A 24,948-nucleotide genomic window follows, 5' to 3' on the forward strand; every position below is an offset into this window, starting at 1 on the left:
GGGCTAAAACTCTTGATTATGCGGGCTAAAATCCTTGATTATGTGGGCTAAAATTCTTGATTATTCGGGCTAAAACTCTTGATTATGCGGGCTAAAATCCTTGATTATGTGGGTTAAAACTCTTGATTATGCGGGCTAAAATCCTTGATTTTGTGATGAAATATGCCGAAATTTTATGCTGTGAAATTGCGGGAAGTTGCGAAATATGCGGAAAGTTGTGAAATATGCGGCAATATGCGAAATATGTGAAAAATATGCGAAGCGCATATTATGCGATGCGCATATTATGCGATGCGATGCGGCCTTTTTGAAAAAACGCTACCCCCGCATAATTATGCGCCATTTTGGTGATTCTGCGGTAAATTCTGCGATCGCATAGTAATGAACAATACAATCAATGAAATGCAAATACACCGGATTTAGCAGAGATGCTAATTTACGTCCGCAGTCCCCACAAAACAAGCTTGTAGATCTGCTATTTTTGAAAAATCGAGAAAATGTGTGCAAATCTTTGAATATATATATATTATTTTAAAGCATACATTAACTCAAATCTTTGCTTCTGGGGGGTCCCTGGAACAAAATATTTTGAGATGGTGGTCCGCGGCCAAATTCATATCATGTTGGGGGTCCTTGACATGAAAAAGTTTGAGAACCACTGGTATAGAAACATACGTTTTTCAGGAAACCGTCAGGATTTAGAAGACATTTTGCCGAATCGGAACCTCAGGTCTTAACACATTGACCGCCAGAGGTTAATCTCATAATGTACTCACCAGTGCCAACGTTTTATTGTTGTTTTTTGTTTTTTTCACGTTGCCATAGACCTCGTTAAAATCCTTAAGATTGAGCTCTGCACTGTTTGTAAACATCGCGGAGATCTCCCTGCGTGTACCAGTCCAAACCACGTGTCAAACGGGGCATCCATGTTGTAGTTAGAACGGTTTAGGTTAAACAGTGATCAGCGAGGAGAAAAACTACAATCGAAGAAAATGGCGTCTCAGTGTGCGCTTTAGAATGGAGTCCTATGGGATCGGCAAAGCGTGATCCCGAAGAATTCCATTTCCGGTGGTGTTACGATGAAATGTGCCGTACTAGAAAATTTAAAAAAGTTATTTTTTCGAAAAAAAGGAAAAAGCACCACAGCCCGTAGGCTACGAGATCGGCGCTTTACAGTTGGATTTATCGGGCCGTAGGCTACGGGCCTGGCGGTGAGAGTGTTAATGGGTTAATGGATAAGACTAAAACACATATTTACTTTTACCTCGTTTGTTATTGCACTGAGACAATAGCAGCGTTTTAGAGGGTAATATATATTTGCATACTAAAGTGAGTTGTGTATAAAGTGCAGTATTACTTTGAAGTAGTACAGGATACGTCTCTGTGGATCCAGTCCTGTAGTCCAGTCACATAAATGATTGGTTTGTTATTGTGCATACATGATGCAATGCGCTAGCACGCTGTGTGTGTGTGTGTGTGTGTGTGTGTGTGTGTGTGTGTGTGTGTGTGTGTGTGTGTGTGTGTGTGTGTGTGTGTGTGTGTGTGTGTGTGTGTGTGTGTGTGTGTGTGTGTGTGTGTGTGTGTGTGTGTGTGTGTGTGTGTGTGTGTGTGTGTGTGTGTGTGTGTGTGTGTGTGTGTGAGAGAGAGGGATTGTGTTCTAAAAGCTCAGAAAAACACATCTTATATTTTATTCATGTTAGTCCTGACCTGTGTTTTGTTCCGTTTCAATCTGTCTCTTTATGGAATGCTAGTGCATGTGATAAATAAATAACTGATTTGTGTGCATGTGTGTGTGTGTGTGTGTGTGTGTGTGTGTGCGTGTGCGTGTGCGTGCGTGTGCGTGTCTGTGCAGTTAAGGATGTGATGTACATCTGTCCATTCAGTGGGCTGGTAACAGGAACAATGACCATCACCCCCTACAAGCTGTTCTTCTGCAGTCTGGAACTGGTAACACACTACTGTACATCAACAACACACAAAATACTCATTTTATTAACACACAAAATACACAATTTATTAACTCAAAATATTGTCTACTCTTACTCAAGTCATTTTTGAATACCGGACTTGTGTTTTATACTCAGACCATTTCTACAATAGCGTATTGATACTTTTACATTTCTTTTTTTTTTGTATTTCTCCCACCACTGGTTGCAAAGTGTACTGTATGTGTGTGATGTGTCATGTTCCTTTTTGTCCACCAGGAGGCTCCCTTCGTCCTGGACGTGAACCTGGGAGCCATCAGTCGTCTGGAGACCATCAACGTTCAGACCCATGGAGAGAACACCAGAGGCCTGGAGCTCGTCTGTAAGGTCCGTAACCCTCTAGAATTGGTAAAACACACCTAAAAACAACATACTTGATACAGTCTTTTTTCACTCTCTAAAGCTCTTTGCCAAAAATAGCAGATCTACAAGCTCTATATTTTTGGGGCATTTATAGACCCCTTAACAGACCACGTCACACTGGTTGCAAGCGTCATACTGGTTGCAAATGAAACCCATTCTGTCAACACATAAGAGGGGGTCGGGGTGTGCTGAAACTAGCGCACCCCGAAACAACAGGTTGAGAATTGATTGCATGAAACAATCACCTGTGCATCCAGTCTCAATGTTGGGGAAACAAATAATTGGTCTATTTGATAGTACAGCGGACGTTGACAGGAAACAAACGGGTACAGTGCAGTGTTGATTTCGTCGACTAAAACTGTGACGAAAAATGTTAGTCGACTACCTTTTTTCCCTGACGAAAACTAATTAAAAACTAAGCTACGATGACTAAAAATAGGGCTAAATATATTGACAATTTTGGTTGCGCTCGGGTGTTGTGCTCTGAAAATAGCAGATCTACAAGCTCACAACGCGTCGCGCTGCGACGCGTTGTGAGCTTGTAGATCGGCTATTTTCATCATGCAACCAAGTCATTGACCATCAGTCATTACGACGCCATCAAGGCACCGCCGGAATACATTTTAGTCGACTAAATCAACTGTAGATTTAGTCGAATATAATCTTATGATATTTAGTCGACTAAAACTAGACAAAAACTAAAATATGACTAAAACTAAATGGAGTTTTATTCAAAAGGCTATGAATAAAACTAAATCAAAATTTGCTGTCAAAATCAACACTGGTATATAGTGACACGCAGCAAAGGTCTGTCGGGCTCAGGAATCGAACCCAGGACTTGCCGCCAGGCTGTCTGAGATATATTTGTATATATAAACATATATATGTTTGAGAACCACTGGTTTAAACAACATTAGGAAACAAGCCCAAATAAGCTACTACACTTCAGAAAAAAGCCCCTAAAAAAATCACCAACTACCAATATTTACCGGCGACTTTACAGAAAAGAACGAGCCCAAAGTCGCCTATAACAAGCAGACATGGCAACAGTGGTGTTCCACTGCTGCTGTTTGTGTGTGTGTGCTCACTTTAACCCTTTGTGTAGCCGTGTTCACTGTTCAGTAAACCCAGACAATGATTAACATGGACAGACCCCCCCCTCCCCCCACAAAAAGCTCATCGTCCCTGGGTGGGCTTGAACCACCAACCTTTCGGTTAACAGCCGAACGCGCTAACCAATTGCGCCACAGAGACTGTCTTATGGAAGTCTACGTTGGTGGTGTATGTTGCAATCCAGTCTATATATACTCTCTCTCTCTCCCTCTCCCTCTCCCTCTATCCGTCTCTCCCTCTCTCTCCCTCTCCCTCTCCCTCTCCCTCTCCCTCTCTCTCTCTCTCTCTCTCTCTCTCTCTCTCTCTCTCTCTCTCTCTCTCCCTCTCCCTCTCCCTCTCCCTCTCCCTCTCCCTCTCCCTCTCCCTCTCCCTCTCTCTCTCTCTCTCTCTCTCTCTCTAACAGGACATTAGGAGCCTGAGGTTTGCCTATAAGAAAGAAGACGGCCAACCTGATGTTGTTGAGGTGTTGGCCAAGCTCGCCTTCCCTCTGTCCAGAGGCCTGGTGCGTCTGTCTGTCTGTCTGTCTGTCTGTCTGTCTGTCTGTCTGTCTGACTGACTGACTGACTGACTGACTGACTGACTGACTGACTGACTGACTGTCTGTCTGTCTGTCTGTTGGTCTTTCATATTGTAGGCCTGTCATATAATTATTACATAATTGCCCATGATCACAATTGTTTGAGATAACCGCCATTATGTCTGCATGTGCTGCAGCCCCTGTTTGCGTTCCTCTACAAAGAGGATTTTCCTGCAGACGGATGGAAAGTTTATGATGCCATGACTGAGTACAGGAGACAGGTGAACACACAAGCGCACACACACACACACACACACACACACACACACACACACACACACACACACACACACACACGCACACACGCAAACACACACACGCAAGCGCGCGCGTGCACACACACACACACACTCACACTCACACATACTCGCACACTTAAATATGGTTTAAAAAAAGAACATTGATTTAACCCTTTAAAACCTGTGTCATTTTAGATCTTTATGTTGGCTATTCAAAAATAGCAGATATACAAGCTCACAGCGTGTCACTTCGTGCCGCGCTGCGAGCTTGTACATCTGTTATTTTTGAAAAATGTTTTAAAAATAACTATTGGTTTGGAAGACATTTGTAGAATCGGCCTCAGGTCTTAATGGGTTTAAAAATGTGTGCGTGTGCGTGTGTGCGTGTGTGCGTGTGTGCGTGCGTGTGCGTGTGCGTGTGCGTGTGCGTGCGTGTGCGTGCGTGTGATGATCTCAGGGCCTTCCCAACGAGAGCTGGACCTTCAGTAAGATGAACAGCAGCTACGAGGTGTGTGACACCTACCCGTCTGTCCTGGTCATCCCCACCAGCATCAAGGACGACGACATCAAGAGGGTGGCCAACTTCAGAGCCAAGCACCGCATACCGGTGAGTGAGTGAGTGAGTACTGCCAAAGAGCCTTCATATGGTCTGAACCTTTGCTAAAACATCCGGGACAACGCTCCACACGTCCCAGACTCTTCTCCCTTCTGGCGTCCCAAACTATGGAATGAACACACCATTAGGAATGGGACGATATGAACATTTCATGTCACGATTATTGTGACCAAAATAATTGCGATTTACGATATTATCGCGATAATCAAAATATGCTTAAAACCCTTAAAATGCCACTTTTGTTAACCCCAGCATCCATAGTCTGGGGGGTGGAACATTTGCCAAAAATAGCAGATCTACAAGCTCACAACGCGATGCGTTGTGAGCTTGTAGATCTGCTATTTTTGGCAAAGAGCTTTAGAGAGTGAAAAAAGACTGTATCAAGTATGTTGTTTTTAGGTGTGTTTTACCAATTCTAGAGGGTTTAAGTGGTACCGAATATGCAGCTCGGCAAATAAAAGGTGAAGTGATCCTAGTGTATGACGGAGGATAATTTCACGATAAATTTAACTCTCTGCGATACGATTATTGTGAGTGTTTGTTATCACGATAAACGATAATAACGATTATCGTCCCATCCCTACCCCCATTGCAACTAGAGCTGCAGACTCACTCCCAATCTTCTACCGTAGTCTGAAGACTCACCTCTTCAGACTCCACTTCAGCCCGTAGCGCTTGTCCTAGCCTCGGCGACCTAGGCTTATGCAAAGGCTAAAATGTAACTTAGATAGCATGTAGACAGATTTTTTGGGACATTCTACGGTTAGACTGATGATAGGTTCTTGGTTTACATTATGTATTAGTTCATTAGTAGATTACTATTTCTATGCATTTGATGTATTACCCTGTGTTGTCCTTGCTTACTGTAAATTGCTCTGGATTAAGAGTGTCTGCTAAATGCCTAAATTGTAAATTGTCGCTGTGGGATCGAAACCTCCATATTATGTCAAAAAAAACTGTTACTTCTCAGGAAATGGAAAAGAGAACCTGTGCTAGTTATTATTTAGTCACAAGCTCTTGTTAATATATTTCATTCATTGGTTCAATATTGATAAAAAAAACAAGTTCACCACTTTCACTTAAAATAAATAAATGAGAATAATCTAAAATATCCCAACTAACCGCTCTACAAGCTCACAACGCGTGCGCTTGTAGAGCGGCTATTTTAAGTGAGGAAGGCTCAACGTCTTTTCGTGTTCGTGAGCCGTGCACTCCGGCAAATTGCATTTAAATAGACAGAGTGTGCTCGTTTCCTGATCCAGAAAAGGTTGATCCATAAAAACCACTGATCTAAACGTTTATGCTGCGTGCAAACAGTGGTGGAAAAAGTACTCAGATATTTTACTTAAGTAAAAGTACCAATACTGCAATATGGAAATACTCCGTTACAAGTAAAAGTCCAGAATTCAAAAGTTACTTGAGTAAAAGTACTGAAGTATTGGTATCAAAATGTACTTAAAGTACCAAAAGTAAAAGTACTAAAATATTTGAAAATAGCCGATCTACAAGCTCACAACGCGTCGCATCGCGACGCGTTGTGAGCTTGTGGATCTGCTATTTTCAAATAGCCTCGGTATAGAATAGGGATAAAGAGGTTAATATAGGTTTTATAATATAATAATTGATAATTGCAAAGTTACTAGTAACTAAAGTTGTCAACTAATTGTAGTGGAGTAAAAGTACAATATTTGCCTCTGAGATGTAGTGGAGTGAAAGTACTGAGAATTGGAAATACTCCAGTACAGTAAAAATAACTCAAAATTGTACTTAAGTACAGTACTTGAGTACATGTACTTAGTTACTTTACACCACTGCGTGCAGAGCTTTGTAGATGGGGGTTATTTCCGGCGTGCGGCTCCGTACTATAATACCATGCTGTATGCTGTGTCCGTACCAGGTGCTGTCGTGGATCCACCCGGAGTCTCAGGCCACCATCGTGCGCTGCAGCCAGCCTCTGGTGGGCTCGTCGGACCACCGCTGTAAAGAAGACGAGCGCTACCTGCAGACCATCATGGACGCCAACGCTCAGTCGCACAAACTCAGCATCTTTGACGCCCGGCAGAGCAGCGTGGCCGACACTAACAAGGTACGACTGTTCACATCGCTGGTGGAAAGCTTAAGTACATTTGTGTTGTATTTTTGGACTCTTACAGTACGTAAGAGTGTCGTGTAGGGCTGTCACGATTACACATTTAAGGTGACGATTAATTGTCTCACAAATAATGGTGATTAACGTTTTAATTTAGTTTTTGGCATTGGCATTTTGGCGTAATCAAATATTGCACAGGGCAGATATGACAAATAACTTAAATATACAAAGATATCATTTTATACTTAAAAAGCGATAAATGTAAAAATAGCGGAAATTAGGGGTGTGCCGATTGTTCACATTCGTTTTCCAATAATAATAATGCAAAAACAGAAGTATTTGTTTGCATTTGCTTTCCCCCCCCCCCCATATATTTTCATTTGCTTTTTTCCCCCCCATATATTTTCATTTGCTTTTTTTCCCCCCATATATTTTCATAATAAAAAAATGCCATATATCGTATCGTATCGATGCCGTGAGCCCAATATCGTATCGTATCGTTTCGTGAAATTAGTGTATCGGCACACCCCTAGCGGAAATAGTTGATCTACAAGCTTACAACACGTCAAGCTTGTAGATCTGCTATTTCTGCTTTTTTTTTCAAGTATTTGAAAATGAATGATAACTTTTCAACATGGAGACTATTATGATGATTATGCAAAAATAATTGCCATTATCTCAAATAATTGCGATTAGATTATTTAATGATTTTGACCTAGTGTCAGGTCTCAGCTTGTGTCATATATCATATCATAGCAGCCTTTATTGTCCCAGAAGGATATTCAGTGTCACAGTCTGTTGTGAAACTGACTAACAGTTACAATACAACATAAAGACATAGAATCCCCAGAGTACACAAACAACAAGGCAGTTTGTTTAAAGGGCAAGACCACTTTGGTAGAGGTTTGGTTTGTGTAGTTACCTTGCCATGATGTTACTCCAAAGGTGGACAAGAAATGAAAAATAATTGCTCCATTAATTAGAAATTGATAATTAAAAATATGCTCCCCATTGACTTACACTGTACACTGAAACAGCTCTCAAAGTCACTCTATTAGCACATAAACGCTCTTTTAGCATGTAAACGAATGTAAACAAAGTTGATTCAGACAATATAGAACATCACCAAACCCAGTACTGTTTATTTTTTTAATAAAAATGTCATCTTCCTGATGATTTTACTATTTGAAGATCCGGATCCGGATCCGCCGATCCAGTCCAAGTTTTCTTTCTAATACAAATAGCTAAATCAACAGTAAATTAGCATTTTTATAAAAATAAAAAAAAACAGTACTGGGTTTGGTGATGTTCTATATTGTCTGAATCAACTTTGTTTACATTCGTTTACATGCTAAAAGAGCGACTTTGAGAGCTGTTATACTGTACAGTGTAAGTCAATGAGGAGCATATTTTGAATGATCAATTTTTAATCAATGCAGTAATTATTTTTTATTTCTTGACCACCTTTGGAGTTACATCATGGCGAGGTAACTACACAACCCAAACCTCTACCAAAGTGGTCTTGCCCTTTAAGCTGCAATGGCAGAGTGGACAAAACTCCCGACTGTACTAAAGTAAACTTTTCCCTAACTCAAAGTTCTGTATCTCTGTCCCGATGACATGATTGTAAAGTGACGGTTGAGGGGATGATGTGTGTCATTCACAAGAAGGCGGTCTAAAAGGAAAAACCAGTTAGGAACCACTATTTTAAATGAAGCCGTATAACCTCTCCTCTCTCTCTCCTGGTACTCAGGCTAAAGACGGTGGCTACGAGAGCGAGAGCTTCTACCCCAACGTGGAGCTGAACTTCCTGGAGATCCCCAACATCCACGTGATGCGAGACTCCCTGAGGAAGCTGAAGGACGTGGTGTACCCCACCATCGACGAGAACCACTGGCACTCGCACATAGACAACACACACTGGCTGGAGTACATACGGGTAATAGTCACTAATGATGCGCCCGTCGTGTTCCACATGCAGAGCGCCTTGAGAATGACCAGTCTGACACGCATTTCTATGATAATCCATTTAAGACCGGGAACGCATCTGTGTCCTTTTAGATTTTAACCACTTTATCCATTATTACATATTTTGGCTATTCAAAAATAGCAGATCTACAAGCTCATAGCGCGTCACTTCGTGCCGCGCTATGAGCTTGTAGATCTGCTATTTTTGAATAAAGCGATCATTTTTGGGCGGTGTAGCCGCCTCTATAAGTGGGGTTGGGACACCTCATTAGTATTAGTTTGCACTGTGATTGGCTCATTAGTAGACCCCTAGCTGTACTGTGATTGGCTGACTCTATTGGCTGACTCTATTCAGCACTGTGATTGGCTAGCGAGACACATGATGACACTAATAACGTATAAATAAGATTATGGACTTCCAAAAATCAATTTTTTGGGGAAGTGAGCTTCCACACCGCCCACTTCACACTGGGTGTGATTTTTAACTCACATATTTGCTTCTGGGGGTCCCTAGAACAAAAATCTTTTGAGATGCGAGTCGGCGGTCAAATACATTGAATGTTGAGGGTCAGATATAACAACATACGTTTTTCATAAAACTGTTAGGCTTTAGAAGACATTTCTTTTTATTCGGCCTCAGGTCTCGTTGGTGATAATAAACATTGCATGTGAGCACCGCTGCGCTCCTCAGCTCAAAAGGCGTTCTCAGTGAACACAGAGCCTAAGTAAATAATTAATTAATTAACCCTAACCTACTTTTACTTTTGGCACTGAAAGTATATGTTGATGCCAATACTTTCGTACTTTTACTCAAGCCAAATTTCTAAACAATTGTCTAGATTGTAATTGTAATTGCAAATACCAAGACTTTTGCCTATAACAGAGTAATTTCTACAGTATATTATTGTGGTATTGCTACTTTTACTTATGTAAGTAAAAAAAAAGAACTTGTTCCACCTCTGTGTAGCTGCTGTTGGCCGGAGCGGTGCGCATCGCCGACCGCCTGGAGTCGGGGAAGACCTCCGTGGTGGTCCACTGCAGTGACGGCTGGGATCGAACCGCCCAGCTCACCTCTCTGGCCATGCTGATGCTGGACAGCCACTACCGCACTCTAAGAGGGTTCCAGGTCAGTGGATCCTGCTGTACTAGAGCCAGTGGCTGATGTCTGGGTCACCGTTTACAGTGTAGAATGGGGGTCCGTGGTCTAATAATGCATAAACTAAAGGTCTAACTAACATATTAGACCCAATAGATTCAAATAATACACAGTCATGGCTGTTAACACATTGACTGCCAAGATATTAAACATAGTTTTCTATCCCCGTGCCGGCGTATAATTACCTCAATCCGATGATATTTGAAACGCCGTGGAACCGACATTGTGTAAAAAAAACACACGGAAAAAGTTTCCTGTGAGTAGACGGAAGGATCTGTGTATCCATGGGAACAACAAGTTTCCAACCGCGATCCGCCATTTTGGAGCTTTGGTCCGCTGAAAACGGGTGGTTTTCAATGGAAAAAAAAGAAACTGAGTTACAGCCGTTTTTCTGAAAATCCCATCATTGGGGCGGATGGAAGTGACGTTTTTTGGAATGACGTCACATCCACATTGTTCTTCTCTGAGAGACGATCGATCATTCCAAAGCTGTGTTAGGTCGCCCCTTGTGGAATTTTCCCCCAAAAATGTAAAAACGAGTTAACTCGATCTAGGCAATCAAGCGATGGATTCTAAAAACGAGTTGACTCGATCTAGGCAATCAATGTGTTAACTTGTTAATTTTTTTATTTGAGCTAAAAAAGCATTATTTTACACTTTGGCTATTCAAAAATAGCAGATCTACAAGCTCATAGCGCGGCACCGAGTGCCGCGCTATGAGCTTGTAGATCTGCTATTTTTGAAAAATCGTGAAAATGTGTGCAAATCTTTGAATATATAAATTCTTTTAAAGCGAACGTTGTAACTCAAATCGTTGCTTCTGGGGGGTCCCTGGAACAACATATTTTGAGATGGGGGTCGGCGGCCAAATACATATAATTTTGAGGGTCCTTGACATGAAAAAGTTTGATATAGAAACATTACGTTTTTTCAGAAAGCTGTTGGGATTTAGAAGACATTTGTAGACTCGGCTTCAGATCTTAATGGGTTAAAGAATAGTCAAGCCAAATTGGGTTCATATCCCCCCCCCCCAATAAATTACAAGAAATTAACTGTTTTGTATTTTAATGTAAAACAATTATTACAAAGATTATTTCCTGTAAAACTAAGATGATGACATCAGCAGGTGCTAATCAGTTTTATCCAAATGCTAGGGGACAGACGTCCCGAGCTGAGCGTGCTCTATTGTCAATATATAGAAACAGACCGCACTCACAGGGTGAATTTTCTTTTTTTAATTTTAACGTTTGGGCCTACTCAGGCCTTTATCAGCGTTTTAGAAAAACGCTGATGAAGGCCTGGGTAGCCGAAACACGTCCGTTTGTCAGAGACTGCTGCTGCGGTAAACAATAAAATTAATAGAAAACTCACCTTGCGAGTGCCGACTGTTTCTATAGGCTAACCTGTTTCAACCAATAATATCATGACATCCACCCCGTCAATCAATCTCCCACGCAGAGCTCAGATTCCCGATGCTACAGCCACCAGAGGGCAGTGTTGTATGATTTATGTCAGGCGTCGTAGCCAAGCAAGTGTTATAAATGGTCTCATTTTACAGCTAAATGTGTTTTCTGAAGCATTCGAAGCAAGAAATAGGCAGGAGCACAATCTTGATCCATATTTTGATCAGTGCTGCTTTCATGAATTTGTTTGCTTGGGTCCCAAAATAGCCGGTCAGAAACTGCGATAATTGCTGCAATGTCAATGCTTGTTATGTTATTCATAGGTGTGTGTGTGTGTGTGTGTGTGTGTGTGTGTGTGTGTGTGTGTGTGTGTGTGTGTGTGTGTGTGTGTGTGTGTGTGTGTGTGTGTGTGTGTGTGTGTGTGTGTGTGTGTGTGTGTGTGTGTGTGTGTGTGTGTGCGCGTGTGTCCAGGTTCTTGTGGAGAAGGAATGGCTGAGTTTCGGCCACAAGTTTGCTGCGGTGAGTGGAGGGAATGAAGGGGTTAAAATGGATCATACACAATGACGTGTAGTTTTACTGTGACTTACTGTATAGACACTTTTCACCGAAATTTTGATGACGATGACGCCTAAATGAAACTCACCCCCAATTAATATTATTACCTTCAGCTGTGTTTATTACCCAGTAACCACTTCAAAGCATAGCGTCCCTATTGTCGGGGAAACATTCAGCGAAAATAGACGATCTACAAACTCACAACACTGTGTATTTTACTTTGTGACGTGCCAGTGAGATCAGTGTGACTGATTGTGTCAAATTTGTGTCAAAATAAGTTTTAAGGTAGCCATTTAAAACAACAAACTAATTGGTCTTAGCTAAATCTCTGTGTGTGTGTGTGTGTGTGTGTGTGTGTGTGTGTGTGTGTGTGTGTGTGTGTGTGTGTGTGTGTGTGTGTGTGTGTGTGTGTGTGTGTGTGTGTGTGTGTGTGTGTGTGTGTGTGTGTGTGTGTGTGTGTGTGTGTGTGTGTGTGTGTGTGTGTGTGTCTCTCTCTCTCTCTCTCCAGCGCGTGGGTCATGGTGACGAGAACCACGCTAACTCAGAGCGCTCTCCTCTCTTCATTCAGTTCATGGACTGTGTGTGGCAGATGACACGACAAGTGAGACTTCATTCACATTGATTCTCTCTCTCTCACTCTCTCTCTCTCTCTCTCTCTCTCTCTCTCTCTGTAATAAGCAACTACACTTCAGAAAAAAGCCCCCAAAAAAATCACAAACTAGTAACTACCAATATTTACCGGCGACTACAGAAAGGAACAAGCCCAAAGTCGCCTATAATAAGCAGACATGGCAACAGTGGTGTTAACCTGCAGCTGTTTGTGTGTGTGCTCACTTTAACCCTTTGTGTAGCCGTGTTCACTGTTCATTCAGTAAACCCAGACAATGATTAACATGGACAGACCCCCCCCTCCCCCCACAAAAAGCTCATCGTCCCTGGGTGGGCTTGAACCACCAACCTTTCGGTTAACAGCCGAACGCGCTAACCAATTGCGCCACAGAGACCGTGCTATGTTAGTCTACGTTGGTGGTGTATGTTGCAATCCAGTCTATATATACACACGCTCACACGCTCACTCACTCACTCACTCACTCACTCACTCACTCACTCACTCACTCACTCACTCACACTCTCACTCACTCTCTCACTCACTCTCTCACTCACACTCTCACTCACACTCTCACTCTCTCTCTCTCTCTCTCTCTCTCTCCCTCTCCCCCCTTATGCAAGTCAATCCACCTTATACCCTTATGTGTGTCAATCCAGTTTATACCCTTAAACATGTCAGTCCCCCTTATAACTGTATGCAAGTCAGTCCTTATACCCTTATGAAAGTCAGTCCTTATACCCTTATGAAAGTCAGTCCTTATACCCTTATGCAAGTCCGCCCACATTATACCCTTATGGGCAAGTCAGTCCACTCCTTACCCTTATGCAAATCAGTCCAGCTATTACCCTTAAACAAGTCAGTGCACATCATAACCTTATGCAAGTCAGTCCACCTTAAATGCTTGTGCAAGTCAGTCCACCTTATACGCTTTTATGCAAGTCAGTCCACCGTTAGCCTCGATCTCCAGGCTTTTATTTTCCTTTGCGTTTTTTGCTCTAAAATAAGAGCCTGGACTTTAATTTCCCCGACCAACCAGAGTGCAGTGGGCGTCGCTCCAAATGTTGTGACGTCAGGGCTCTCAATAGACCATATTCACACGGCGGCCATGTTTCTATGAAGTCAATGAAAGTAGCCACCCCGGGTGGCAGCACTTTCAATGTTAAATTCCAATATGGCCGCCGTGTGAATATGGTCTATGCTGCACTTTGGGGGAGGAGGAGGGGCGCGGGGCGGAGGCGGAGGCGGGTGCACAGATCTGTGAACCAATGGGAGCCCACAGATGTTTTTGCCGGAGATGTTTTTGAATCCGCCCCTCTATGCCAGATATCAGACGGACTGGGGCAGGCTAGTCCACCGTATAACCTTAACAGGGCAGTGACGATATAATGCTCTTTTGTTTTTGTAGTTCCCGGCAGCGTTTGAGTTCAACGAGCTATTCCTCATCACGGTGTGTGATCACCTGTACAGCTGTCTGTTTGGAACCTTCCTCTATAGCAGCGAACAGGAGCGAGTAAATAAGGTACGTAACCACTGTTCTCTGATAACGTCTGTTTGGAACCTTCCTCTATAGCAGCGAACAGGAGCGAGTAAATAAGGTACGTAACCACTGTTCTCTGATAACGTCTGTTTGGAACCTTCCTCTACGACAGAGAACAGGAGCGAGTAAATAAGGTACGTAACCACTGTTCTCTGATAACATCTGTTTGGAACCTTCCTCTATGACAGAGAACAGGAGCGAGTAACCAGTGGTGGAAAGTAACGAAGTACATTTACTCAAGTACTGTACTTAAGTACAATTTTGAGGTATTTGTACTTTACTTGAGTATTTCCAATTTCCAATACTTTTACTTCTACTCCACTACATTTATATTGTACTTTTACTCCACTACAATTATTTGAAAACTTTAATTACTAGTTACCTTTCAGATATAAATTATGATATAATGAAACATACATTAACCACTTTAGCCCTATTTTATACCTAGGCTATTTGAAAATAGCCGATCTACAAGCTCACAACGCGTCGCATCGCGACGCGTTGTGAGCTTGTAGATCTGCTATTTTCAAATATTTAGTACTTTTACTTCTGGTACTTTAAGTACATTTTGATGCCAATACTTTTGTACTTTTACTCAAGTAAATTTTGAATTCTGGACTTTTACTTGTAACAGAGTATTTTTATATTTTTATATTGCAGTATTGGTACTTTTACTTAAGTAAAGAATTTGAGTACTTTTTCCACCACTGCGAGTAACCAATGTTCAATAACGTAACTATGTTGATAAAAAAACAACAGCAGCGTCTTGGTGGACAGCGTCTGGGTGATTCTTTATTGTCGTGATCACATTTACAACAACAGAGATCCACACACAGTGTTGAATTTCAACAAAATGTGGAGAATTGACTCACAAGTTAAATGTAAGGAAAATGGTGACTGTTTTTTGATTTGTGGGATTTAAGAAGCTAACATTCTTGCTTGTCCTTTTTGTCTTCTCTCCGTCGCCACCGCCTGGCCGGTGTAGGAAGTGCAGACCAAAACGGTGTCACTGTGGTCTTACATTAACAGGTAATACACAACGACAACATTACACACAACAATAACGCACAACCCTGGATGTTTACTTCACTGACTGACTTACAGACCAGTAGTTAAAGCCAGTGGTGGAAAAAGTACTCAAATGTTTTACTTAAGTAAAAGTATCAATACTGCAATGTAGAAGTCATCTGTTACAAGTAAAAGTCCGGAATTAAAAATGTATTTGAGTAAAAGTACAAAAGTATTGGTAAATTTGTTATCAAAATGTACTTAAAGTACCAAAAGTAAAAGTTCTAAAATGTTTGAAAATAGCAGATCTACAAGCTCACAACTTGTCGCATCGCGACGCGTTGTGAGCTTGTAGATCGGCTATTTTCAAAAAACCTAGGTATAACATAGGGCTAAAGTGGTTAATGTATGTTTTATAATTTAATAATTTATATCTGCAAAGTAACAAGTAACTAAAGTTTTCAAATAATTGTATTGGAGTAAAAGTACAATATTTGCCTCTGAGGTGTACTGGAGTAGAAGTAAAAGTACTGAAAACTGGAAATACTCCAGTAAAGTAAAAGTACCTCAAAATTGTACTTAAAGGAGGGGTTCACCCAAAAAATGACTTATTTTATATCAATTGCACGCCCCATGAAGCCTTGAATTCATGGATTTATTTTTGTTTTTGTCGCATTCCTAAGACAACAATTTGATGACCATGTGTATTTCCGGTAGGAGACACAAATAATCTACTTTGTGTCTCCTACTGGATACATTAGTCGGTAGGAGACGGGAATCAAATTATTATCTTAGGAATGCAACAAAAACAAAAACACATCCATGAATTCAAGGCTTCATGGGGTGTGCAATTGATAGAAAATAAGTAATTTTTTGGGTGAACTACTCCTTTAAGTACAGTACTTGAGAAAAGGTACTTAGTCACTTTACACCACTGGTTTAAGCTAGTGGCACAACAGTTAATCAAACTAATCCACTTAGTTTATCATAAAATAAATAATCAATAATCAATAATTTGATAGTTGCAGCTCAAATATGGGGTAAATCATTTCTGTCAGGACAACTCATGAATGGATAAAATATTGTTATTGAATATCAAATGAGCAATATGGCACAAAACGTTTTCCGATGGGGGTCCGCCAAATCAAATTGGGGGTCCTTGACATGAAAAAGTTTAAGAATCACTGGTGTAATGTAACTCTATAATAATGTTTGATTGCGTGTGCTTCCACAGTCAGCCAGAGGAGTTCACCAGCCCGTTCTACGTAGACTATGAGCATCACGTTCTCTACCCGCTGGCCTCCAGTCGCCACCTAGAGCTCTGGACCAGTTACTACACCCGCTGGAACCCCCGCATGAGGCCTCAGGTAGCTGTAGTGTGTGTGCGTGTGTGTGTGCGTGTGTGCGTGCGTGTGTGCGTGTGTGTGTGTGTGTGTAAAATGGATCACAGCCTTTTTTAACCTGTGGGTTGTTTGTTGCACTTAAAGACATTCATAGGATTTGATTCTTCTTCACGGTTTTCTTTTTTAATGTACTGTACATGTTTATTAACTCTTTAACTAAAAGTAAAAGTGTAATAGTGTCACCCCAGTGCCAGTGAAATATTGTACTTTTACTCCACTACAATTATTTGAAAACTTTAGTTACTAGTTACTTTGCAGATATAAATGATTATATTATAAAACCTACATTAACCACTTTATCCCTATTTCATACCTAGGCCATTTGAAAATAGCAGATCTACAAGCTCACAACGCGACGCGTTGTGAGCTTGTAGATCTGCTATTTTCAAATGTTTTAGTACTTTTACTTTTGGTACTTTAAAGCTCTCATGTGTTCACACACAGATGCCGGTGCACCAGACGTTGAAGGATCTCCTGTTCCTCAGAGCAGAGCTGCAGAAGAGAGTGGAAGAGCTGCAGAAAGACGCCACGTCCTCCCCGTCCATCTCCTCCGCTTCTGATCACACCTCCTCGCCCTCACACACGCCCCTACACACCACCGTCTGACACACACACACACACACACACACACACACACACACACACACACACACACACACATGATTGACCCATTAACTCATTCACTGCTAGACTTATTTCTGGCTGCGTTTGCCCACTGCCAGAGAGAGGAGGAAAAAAAACACCCGCGACCCCCCCCCCTTCTCTTGTTTACAGGCTGTTGAATATAGCATGTCTCGCACAAAAATGCACGTTTTCTTTACCTTTTCAACTGGTCACAGAATGTTTATATCCACGTATGATGGATCCCAGGACGGTCGCTAAGCACGGAGGGGATCACTGTGCTGCCACGAGAAAAAAATTAAACTCACCGCGACCCCCCCCCTCCCCCTTCCCTTGTTTACAGGCTGTTGAATATAGCATGCCTCGCCAAAATGCAGGGGGAAAAAAAGAGAACTCAAGATACAGCTGATCTCCCCCAAAAACGCTAAACAGGAAGTGGATGGGCGGGGGGAGGGGGGGGGGGATCTTTCGATCACGTGATCTCCTGGATTCTGTTTGACTTGAGGGTGAAAACGGTCACTCAGGTGATAGAGAACAGCGCCATCTGGTGGAAGACCACTGAAAACGTAAAAGTCGCCATAAGTTGTTGTAGGCAGTGAATGAGTTAACGGCGCCAGTTACGATACACACACACACACACACACACACACACACACACTTTGTCATACAAGCTCCATCACATGTTTAATTGATACTAATAATAATAATAATAATTATGATAATGAGCCCATTGACTGATGTGTGTTTATAATAGCCGTTCCATGTCAAACAAATATACATAACGTCCCAAACACAGTGATTGAAGACACTGTTGCACAATAATAATATTTCACCACATTATTTCATTATTGAATTAATTTGATATGGTTCTAATGATGTTCAAGTGTAATTGGAAACACACACTTCTACTACAGTGCGGTATCTTATCTAGTCAAGTTTACATCACCCAAACTAAAGAACATTACAGTACAAAGAAATGCATAAAACCCGTTCATTTCACATTTTGTTGTTTCAATGTTTGGTTGGTTGGTTAGTTAGTGAGTTTGTTTTTGTTTTCATGAGGTGAAAAGAAAAATGGAAAATAATTATCTTCACTTAAAAAGGGACACCCACATTTTTTTCTAGGCCCGCACTGTGTGCTTGAATTGTAAATAAGTCATAGTAATATTTATACTTGCCAAAACTTTTGCCCTTGTATCATTCTTGGAGAAAATCGATCTTGGCCAAATTAACATCACGATGCTGCGTCAAATTGTATGAAGTGATCCTAAAACATCCGGTTCTCCATAAAGATAATTTCCAACCTGAAATATGATAGTTTAAGTGAATTATGATCATACATTAATCTGAAATCATCATCATATATTAATTTAAAAAACGTATTGGGACTGGGGATATCAGATTATGCGCCAAATGCTCACTTTGTTTCTGTATTGATTACTAATGTATTAACCCATTAATACCTGGAACGCATCTGTGTCACTTTAGATTTCATTGGCTATTCAAAAATAGCAGATATACAAGCTCATAGCGCGGCACCGAGTGCCGCGCTATGAGCTTGTAGATCTGCTATTTTTGAAAAAACGTGAACAAATATTTTTTTGATTTTTTTCCAAAAATGTTTAGGATTTAGATTTTTTTTTAAAGAATCGCCTCAGGTCTTAATGGGTTAATAATAGTGTTTAACATAGTTTACTCTGTGGTCACTAGTATATTGACCTCATTATCATTATCGTCTCTGTCGGGAAGAAAACTCATATATAACACTGTTGCTTTTTAGGATTCCAATAAAAAAAATAGCAGATCTACGCGCCGCGTTTTGAGCTTGTAGATCTGCTATTTTTGATGCTTTTGTGTGGCGCTGTAATATGATCGAGTAGATGCATATCGTTGCTGTCGGGTGCATGGGAACCTCTTCATCTCCAAATATTTAAACTTTTTTTTTTTCTCCATTGTGTCACAGAAAGGTTGCAGAAATAGCAGTTCTACGAAGCTTGTAGATCTGCATTTTTTTTTGCTGTTATTGAATTTGAATCCTGAAAAGTACGTTTTGTGACATGTCTCTGTCGGTGAGGTTTTTCACCGACGGAGACAATATTGTGTCACACTGCTTTCAGTTCAACCCAGACCAGCCGTTGACGCTCCTCACTCATCACCAGCATATTGACTTTCGAAATTGGAATTGAGTTTATTTCTGTTTCTTTTGAGACGCCTTTGTCACATTGAGTTTATTAGATTATTTTGCTATTTGTGAAAGTGTTTAAGTGTGTTCCATACATTTTGAACCAGTGAAAAGTATTGACATGGGTTGTTTGTGACTAAATAATAATTACATCGGATCCAGTGGAACACATGTTCCTTTTTTTTTTTTTTTAAGTACCAGTTTTGGACATAAAAGGTCTCCATCTGACAGGGACCACGTTGTTGTGTGATTGCCAAACCCCTTGGTGTGTCCTTGTTGATTATATTCATGTAAATATCTTGTCTCTGTTTTAATCTAGCTAACTGCCCACAGAGTTGTTGTTTTTTCGGTTGAATTTTAGTAGGGATGCACCGATATATACAGTATATCGGCCACATATCGGTATTGGTTTGGAAACGTGTCGTGTTTTGAGCTTGTAGATCTGCTACTTTAGCCGTTTTTGAATTTGAATCCTGAAAGCAACAAGTTTTGGACACACTCGACAGAGACAATTTATCTGTTGTGGGGAATATCAATTTTACGTCATCTATGTTGGTGTGTTTCTTATCTGTAGACCACCAAGTTGCGGATTCTATTAAAACTAAGGCTAACAAACCACATAACTAAACCAAACCAAACAGAAATGCGCAACTGTGTGGCCGTGCCTGAGGACTGATAACAGCAGGGAAAGAGCAGGTTTTTTATAGTGTCTGAGGAAACCATGGCCAGGTGTCTCGCCTTCCACTGATCATCTCAGACTCCACCCTTCAAACCAGCACTGCAATAGACCATATTCACACGGCGGCCATGTTTCTATGAAGTCAATGAAAGTAGCCACCCCGGGTGGCGGCACTTTCAATGTTAAATTCCAATATGGCCGCCGTGTGAATATGGTCTATGGAATCTGGTTAGGCAGTTAAAGGCACACACACGCACGCACGCATGCACACACACACACACACACACACACACACACACACACACACACACACACACACACACACACACACACACACACACACACACACACACACAACCCTATAGCAAAGGTCCCAGCCGTCACATGGTTATCTGTAGACCACCAAGTTGCAGATAATTCTTCTTTTTTTAAGAAGATTAATTTGTTTCCCTGGCACAAAAGGTGGAAATAATAACAATAACCAAAAATAATCAAATACTGGTATCGTATGTATTCATACAGACAAGAATTTCCATATCGGTGCGTCCCAAATTTTGAGGATATGATTTTGTGAGTCTCAGGGTCAGATTGACGTGAACGTTGACGTGATGTGAAGATAACTGCTATCAACGTTAGTTTCTGTAGGAATCTCTCTGCTTCTTGTGCTCCCGTTCTTTACTTAACAATTTTTCTGTGGCATCCATATACTGTAGTATTTTACACACACCTCTTTCACGGCTGAAACTTTTAGGAAGCGGTCAGGTCACGCATGCTGCCTTCACGTTTCCTTTCGGTCAATGTCGTTTCTTCAATAAATATTTCTGTGAGTGAAGAGAGTGTGCGCTGACATTTCCTTTTCTTTGTGCTGGTGGTTCTCCTCCTACGCCTGTCCTACTAAGCAGGCGCTATAGGGCATAGCAGTGGCGGCCATTTTCTGGTTCCATATCGTTCCAGAATCCATTCATTTTTCCCATAGAGATTTCCAAAAATATTCATATCAATTAATTTAAGCCTAGAATCAAGCCATCCAGGATCCTGGTGAATCATGACCAAAAAACGTTTGATTCTGTGAAAAAAACATGTTTGAATATTTAATTATATGATATACTATATTTGATATAAATACCCTTTGTTTTGTGGTTTTCAAATAGTTGGTTGCCCCCCTCTACACCAATTCTCTTGAAAATAGCAGGTCTACAAGCTCACAACGCATTGTGAGCTTGTAGATCTGCATTCTTTTGGTCTGTAAGGACCACGTTATTGCTCCCAGAGGTGTTGCCAAAAATACTCGAAAGTTACACGTAAATATCGTTGCAAAATAATTCGGTTGAGGTGTTCCGTTCACATTTCTTTAAGCTCTGGTTTTCAAACGTTTAATTGAAATTAAAGGGCCACCATAACACTGAGAGTATAAATGGAACCAAATGGACCTGTATGGTAGCCTATGGTCCATTTGGTTCCATTCGTACACTCTCGGAGTTACAGAAGTGCAAAAGGTATTGGAATCACCGTCAAATAACCCTGAGGGTCCCTGGAACCCCAACTTCGAGAGCCACTGCTATAAATGACCAACTTGAGTGTGAACAGTGTCGTGATGTAGTGTGTATTCCATGTAATATGTCTAATAATAATGTGATTCCTGAACGAGCCATGAACACTTCTTATACATTCCACTGAAAATAAAACAAGAAAGAATTCAAAAGGCATCAATCAGTCTTGGGGGGTTTTCTCTTTTTGTTTTGATTTCATCCTTTTATGATCCCCCCCCCCCCCCCCCCCCAATGCACATCTCTTTTGTAAAGTCTAGATATCGTACACCTCTTTGATTCTACCTGTCTATAACTTACAGTATCCAGTAGTCGTTGTTGAAATGACTATTATTAGAATGTTTTCTCTGAACCCTGCAAAATCCGCTGTCTGTACGATTGTACTCAAACACTATTTGACACATTTGTGGATTAAATCAACTAATTGATTAGGTGACGAATTCCTCTGAATATTGACTAAGGGTACGGTCACACGTGGCCGCCTGTTTTGTGCAGTCAGAGCAGCTTAAGATTTCTTTGGCTATAGCAGATCTACAAGCTCATAGCGTGGCACCGAGTGCCGCGCTATGAGCTTGTAGAATTGCTATTTTTTTTAACTCAAATCTTTGCTTGTGGGGGGGGGTCCGTGGAGAAATACATATTTTACTGTAGGATTTAGAAGACATTTGTAGAATCCCCATAAGCAAAGATTTGAGTGAAAAAAAAAGCTTTAAAAAAACATATATATTCAAAGATTTGCACAAATATTCACGATTTTTCAAAAATAGCAGATCTACAAGCTCATAGCGTGGCACTCGGTGCCGCGCTATGAGCTTGTATATCTGCTATTTTTGAATAGCCAAAGAAATCTAAAATGACACACATTTAGATTTTGAATGGGTTAAAAGTAGATTCAGTCTTGACGTTGCCAGGCCGGTTTGTCTTCGACTCATTTGACGTGGTAATGGTCTTATTATTATCCGTATCAGTAATTTTTTAGGTATCAAAAAGGTCTTAAAAGTCCTTAAATTATTAAAGGACATTGGATAACTCAATAACCCAATGTTATTCTCCATAGAGAAATTACTTTACGACCCAGGGGATGGACGACTGACTCTATACTGTATATTGGTTTGTTTACTGTTGAGTAAGAAAACAATGTTGAACTTTAAGCTAATCATCTGGGGACCCCCCAAAAACATTGGTGGGGGGGTCCAAGCCCCTAGTTTGGGAACCCATGTTGTAGTACAAGAGTTCCCAAACTAGGGAAGACAGGGATCACTCACACACAAAGTGCAGCAAGGACAGGAGGGAAGGCAAAAGAAAACGACACACACATTGAGACGAGGCTCAGGGTTATGCATACTTCTCATATTAATGTAACGCTCATTCACTGGGGGAGTTTAAAAACACAACGTCTCACAGCAGTATTTACAAGCAAACACATCAATCTCCTTTCTGTCTGCAACCTCACTCAACAAAGCAATGCTTCTATTCGACACCCTAAGGCTAACTACACCCAACAACAAGGCTTTATTATATTGCTACTCAATGTCATTCATGTCGCCATAAATTACGTCATTTACAAAAAAAGAACAATAATCTCAAGTATGATCGAACTTCAATGAACAGGAGGGTTGACTGTCGGCTTTAAAGGGACGGACCCTGGGATATGACGGCTGAAGAAAAAGAACACAGCTTTCGCTACCTCGTGACGTGCTTTTACCATTTTCGGTTGGTTTTCACTGACGCTTAAAGAAATGTGCTTTTACATCAAAATAGTGATTTTTAGCTGGTTGGGATTTTGGTCTGATTAACAACAATGCTCTCGTAAATAGTGTTAACCCAATTGGGGAAATAAATATATGTACAGGGACACGTTTACGGGGAATGTGCAACAATGTTTTTGAGCTTCTTATGGGGAAACATTGTTGATTTTTCTAAATGCCTTTGTTCTGATGCGAGATCAATTATATACTGAGGGAACTACTTGACTAGGTGACAATTAGTTGTCTGAAATGTACACCCGATGACATGAAATCGCTCATTTTACGTCACTATATTACCATTAACGGCGTATTTCAGTTGCAAATCGATGCTTCCCCTTTTAACCGCAATCAAACATCTGATTTACTTAGGTACTTTCAAGACCCCTATTGTGGGCAGGATTAGCTGGCCAGCGCACAGTAGAGACAACCTTCCACCTCGAAAGCCATCGCGTACGACTTGTACGTGACTACATTCTTCACATGCGACTATTTGTAAACGTTGTTGCCGATTTCTCGGCGACAGTCAGGCTACAGTGGCACGTGACGCATTGTCATTATGGCATATCTCACTTCATAATCGGGATAGAAAAATAACGCCTTTAAGCTACCGTTAGAAAAATTAAAGCTAGTCCTTTTTCCTAGAACTCAGTGAAAGTCGATCGGTAGAGCTCGTGACTTTTGAGCGCCGCCTCATAAGAGGAGGCGGAGCTATCTAGAAGAGGGGTGTGTCTATATGTATGTACGGAGATAATTTCGCAAACCAGTCCACCGATCAGGGACAAATTTCTTGTGCAAGCCGCGAAGATCACATAAACAAGCTCACAACAAGTGTGGACCCGTCGTGAGCTTGTACATCTGCTATTTTCACAACATGTGCGCACCGTTGTGTGCCAAACTATAAAATAGTTCTCACATGCTAATCAGATCGATTATTAGATTGACAGAAAAAAGTAATCGATGGAATAATTGAGTAGTGGTTACACATCCTCTTCATAATGTCTCAGTCTGATGACGTCATATCCCAGGGCTCACCCTCATTGGCCGGCGTTTCCCCTCCTGTAGGAGCAGCCGTCTAACGCTTCGTTTTGGACGCCATGGCAACGGCGGTGCCGCTTGCCGAAAAACATCTCGTATTCTCGGCAAGTGGCGCCGTCGTGCTACGGAATGAAAAAAACTAGGCTCTAACGCAGTGGCATCTTAACAAAATCAATCAAATAAAAGACAGTATAAATATTAGCATGTAGTAGTAGTAGTAGTAATAGTAGTAGTAGTAGTAATAGTAGTAGTAATAGTAGTAGTATCATTTTCATCACAAATCACTTTTGAAAGCTCTACCCTCACCCTTACCAGTGCCTGGTACGCCCCCAAAACACAACGCCTTAATGCAGAGAACATTGTTGTGCGCTGTTCCCAATGGAACGCAAAGAATTAGCATTAGCATGCTAAAATGCTATAGCCACTTGAACCCTATAGCATCCATAATCTGGGGGAAACGTTCACCAAAAATAGCAGACGCACAAGCTCACAACGTGTCGCATTGCGGCACGTT

General features: G+C 41.2%; 1 protein-coding gene across 4 annotated transcripts in view; it reads left to right on the forward strand.

Moving 5' to 3' along the window:
* The window catches only part of mtmr1a (myotubularin related protein 1a), a 31,512-nt gene extending 12,775 nt beyond the window's left edge, over nt 1-18,737 (forward strand). For all 4 annotated transcript variants that reach the window (XM_080452039.1, XM_080452041.1, XM_080452040.1 and 1 more), the window contains 14 exons: nt 1,853-1,947; nt 2,205-2,312; nt 3,865-3,963; nt 4,176-4,259; nt 4,735-4,884; nt 6,791-6,979; nt 8,736-8,921; nt 9,918-10,076; nt 11,981-12,028; nt 12,573-12,665; nt 14,080-14,193; nt 15,197-15,240; nt 16,454-16,586; nt 17,067-18,737. In XM_080452039.1, coding sequence (XP_080308165.1) covers nt 1,853-1,947; nt 2,205-2,312; nt 3,865-3,963; nt 4,176-4,259; nt 4,735-4,884; nt 6,791-6,979; nt 8,736-8,921; nt 9,918-10,076; nt 11,981-12,028; nt 12,573-12,665; nt 14,080-14,193; nt 15,197-15,240; nt 16,454-16,586; nt 17,067-17,228 — 1,664 coding nt within the window. In that variant the 3' untranslated portion in view covers nt 17,229-18,737. The remainder of the gene's footprint in view (nt 1-1,852; nt 1,948-2,204; nt 2,313-3,864; nt 3,964-4,175; nt 4,260-4,734; nt 4,885-6,790; nt 6,980-8,735; nt 8,922-9,917; nt 10,077-11,980; nt 12,029-12,572; nt 12,666-14,079; nt 14,194-15,196; nt 15,241-16,453; nt 16,587-17,066) is intronic.
* Nucleotides 18,738-24,948: the final 6,211 nt, after the last annotated feature.

The sequence above is a fragment of the Gymnoscopelus braueri genome (assembly GCF_963280865.1).
Source record: "Gymnoscopelus braueri genome assembly, chromosome: 15".
In the NCBI taxonomy this organism is placed as follows: Eukaryota; Metazoa; Chordata; class Actinopteri; order Myctophiformes; family Myctophidae; genus Gymnoscopelus; species Gymnoscopelus braueri.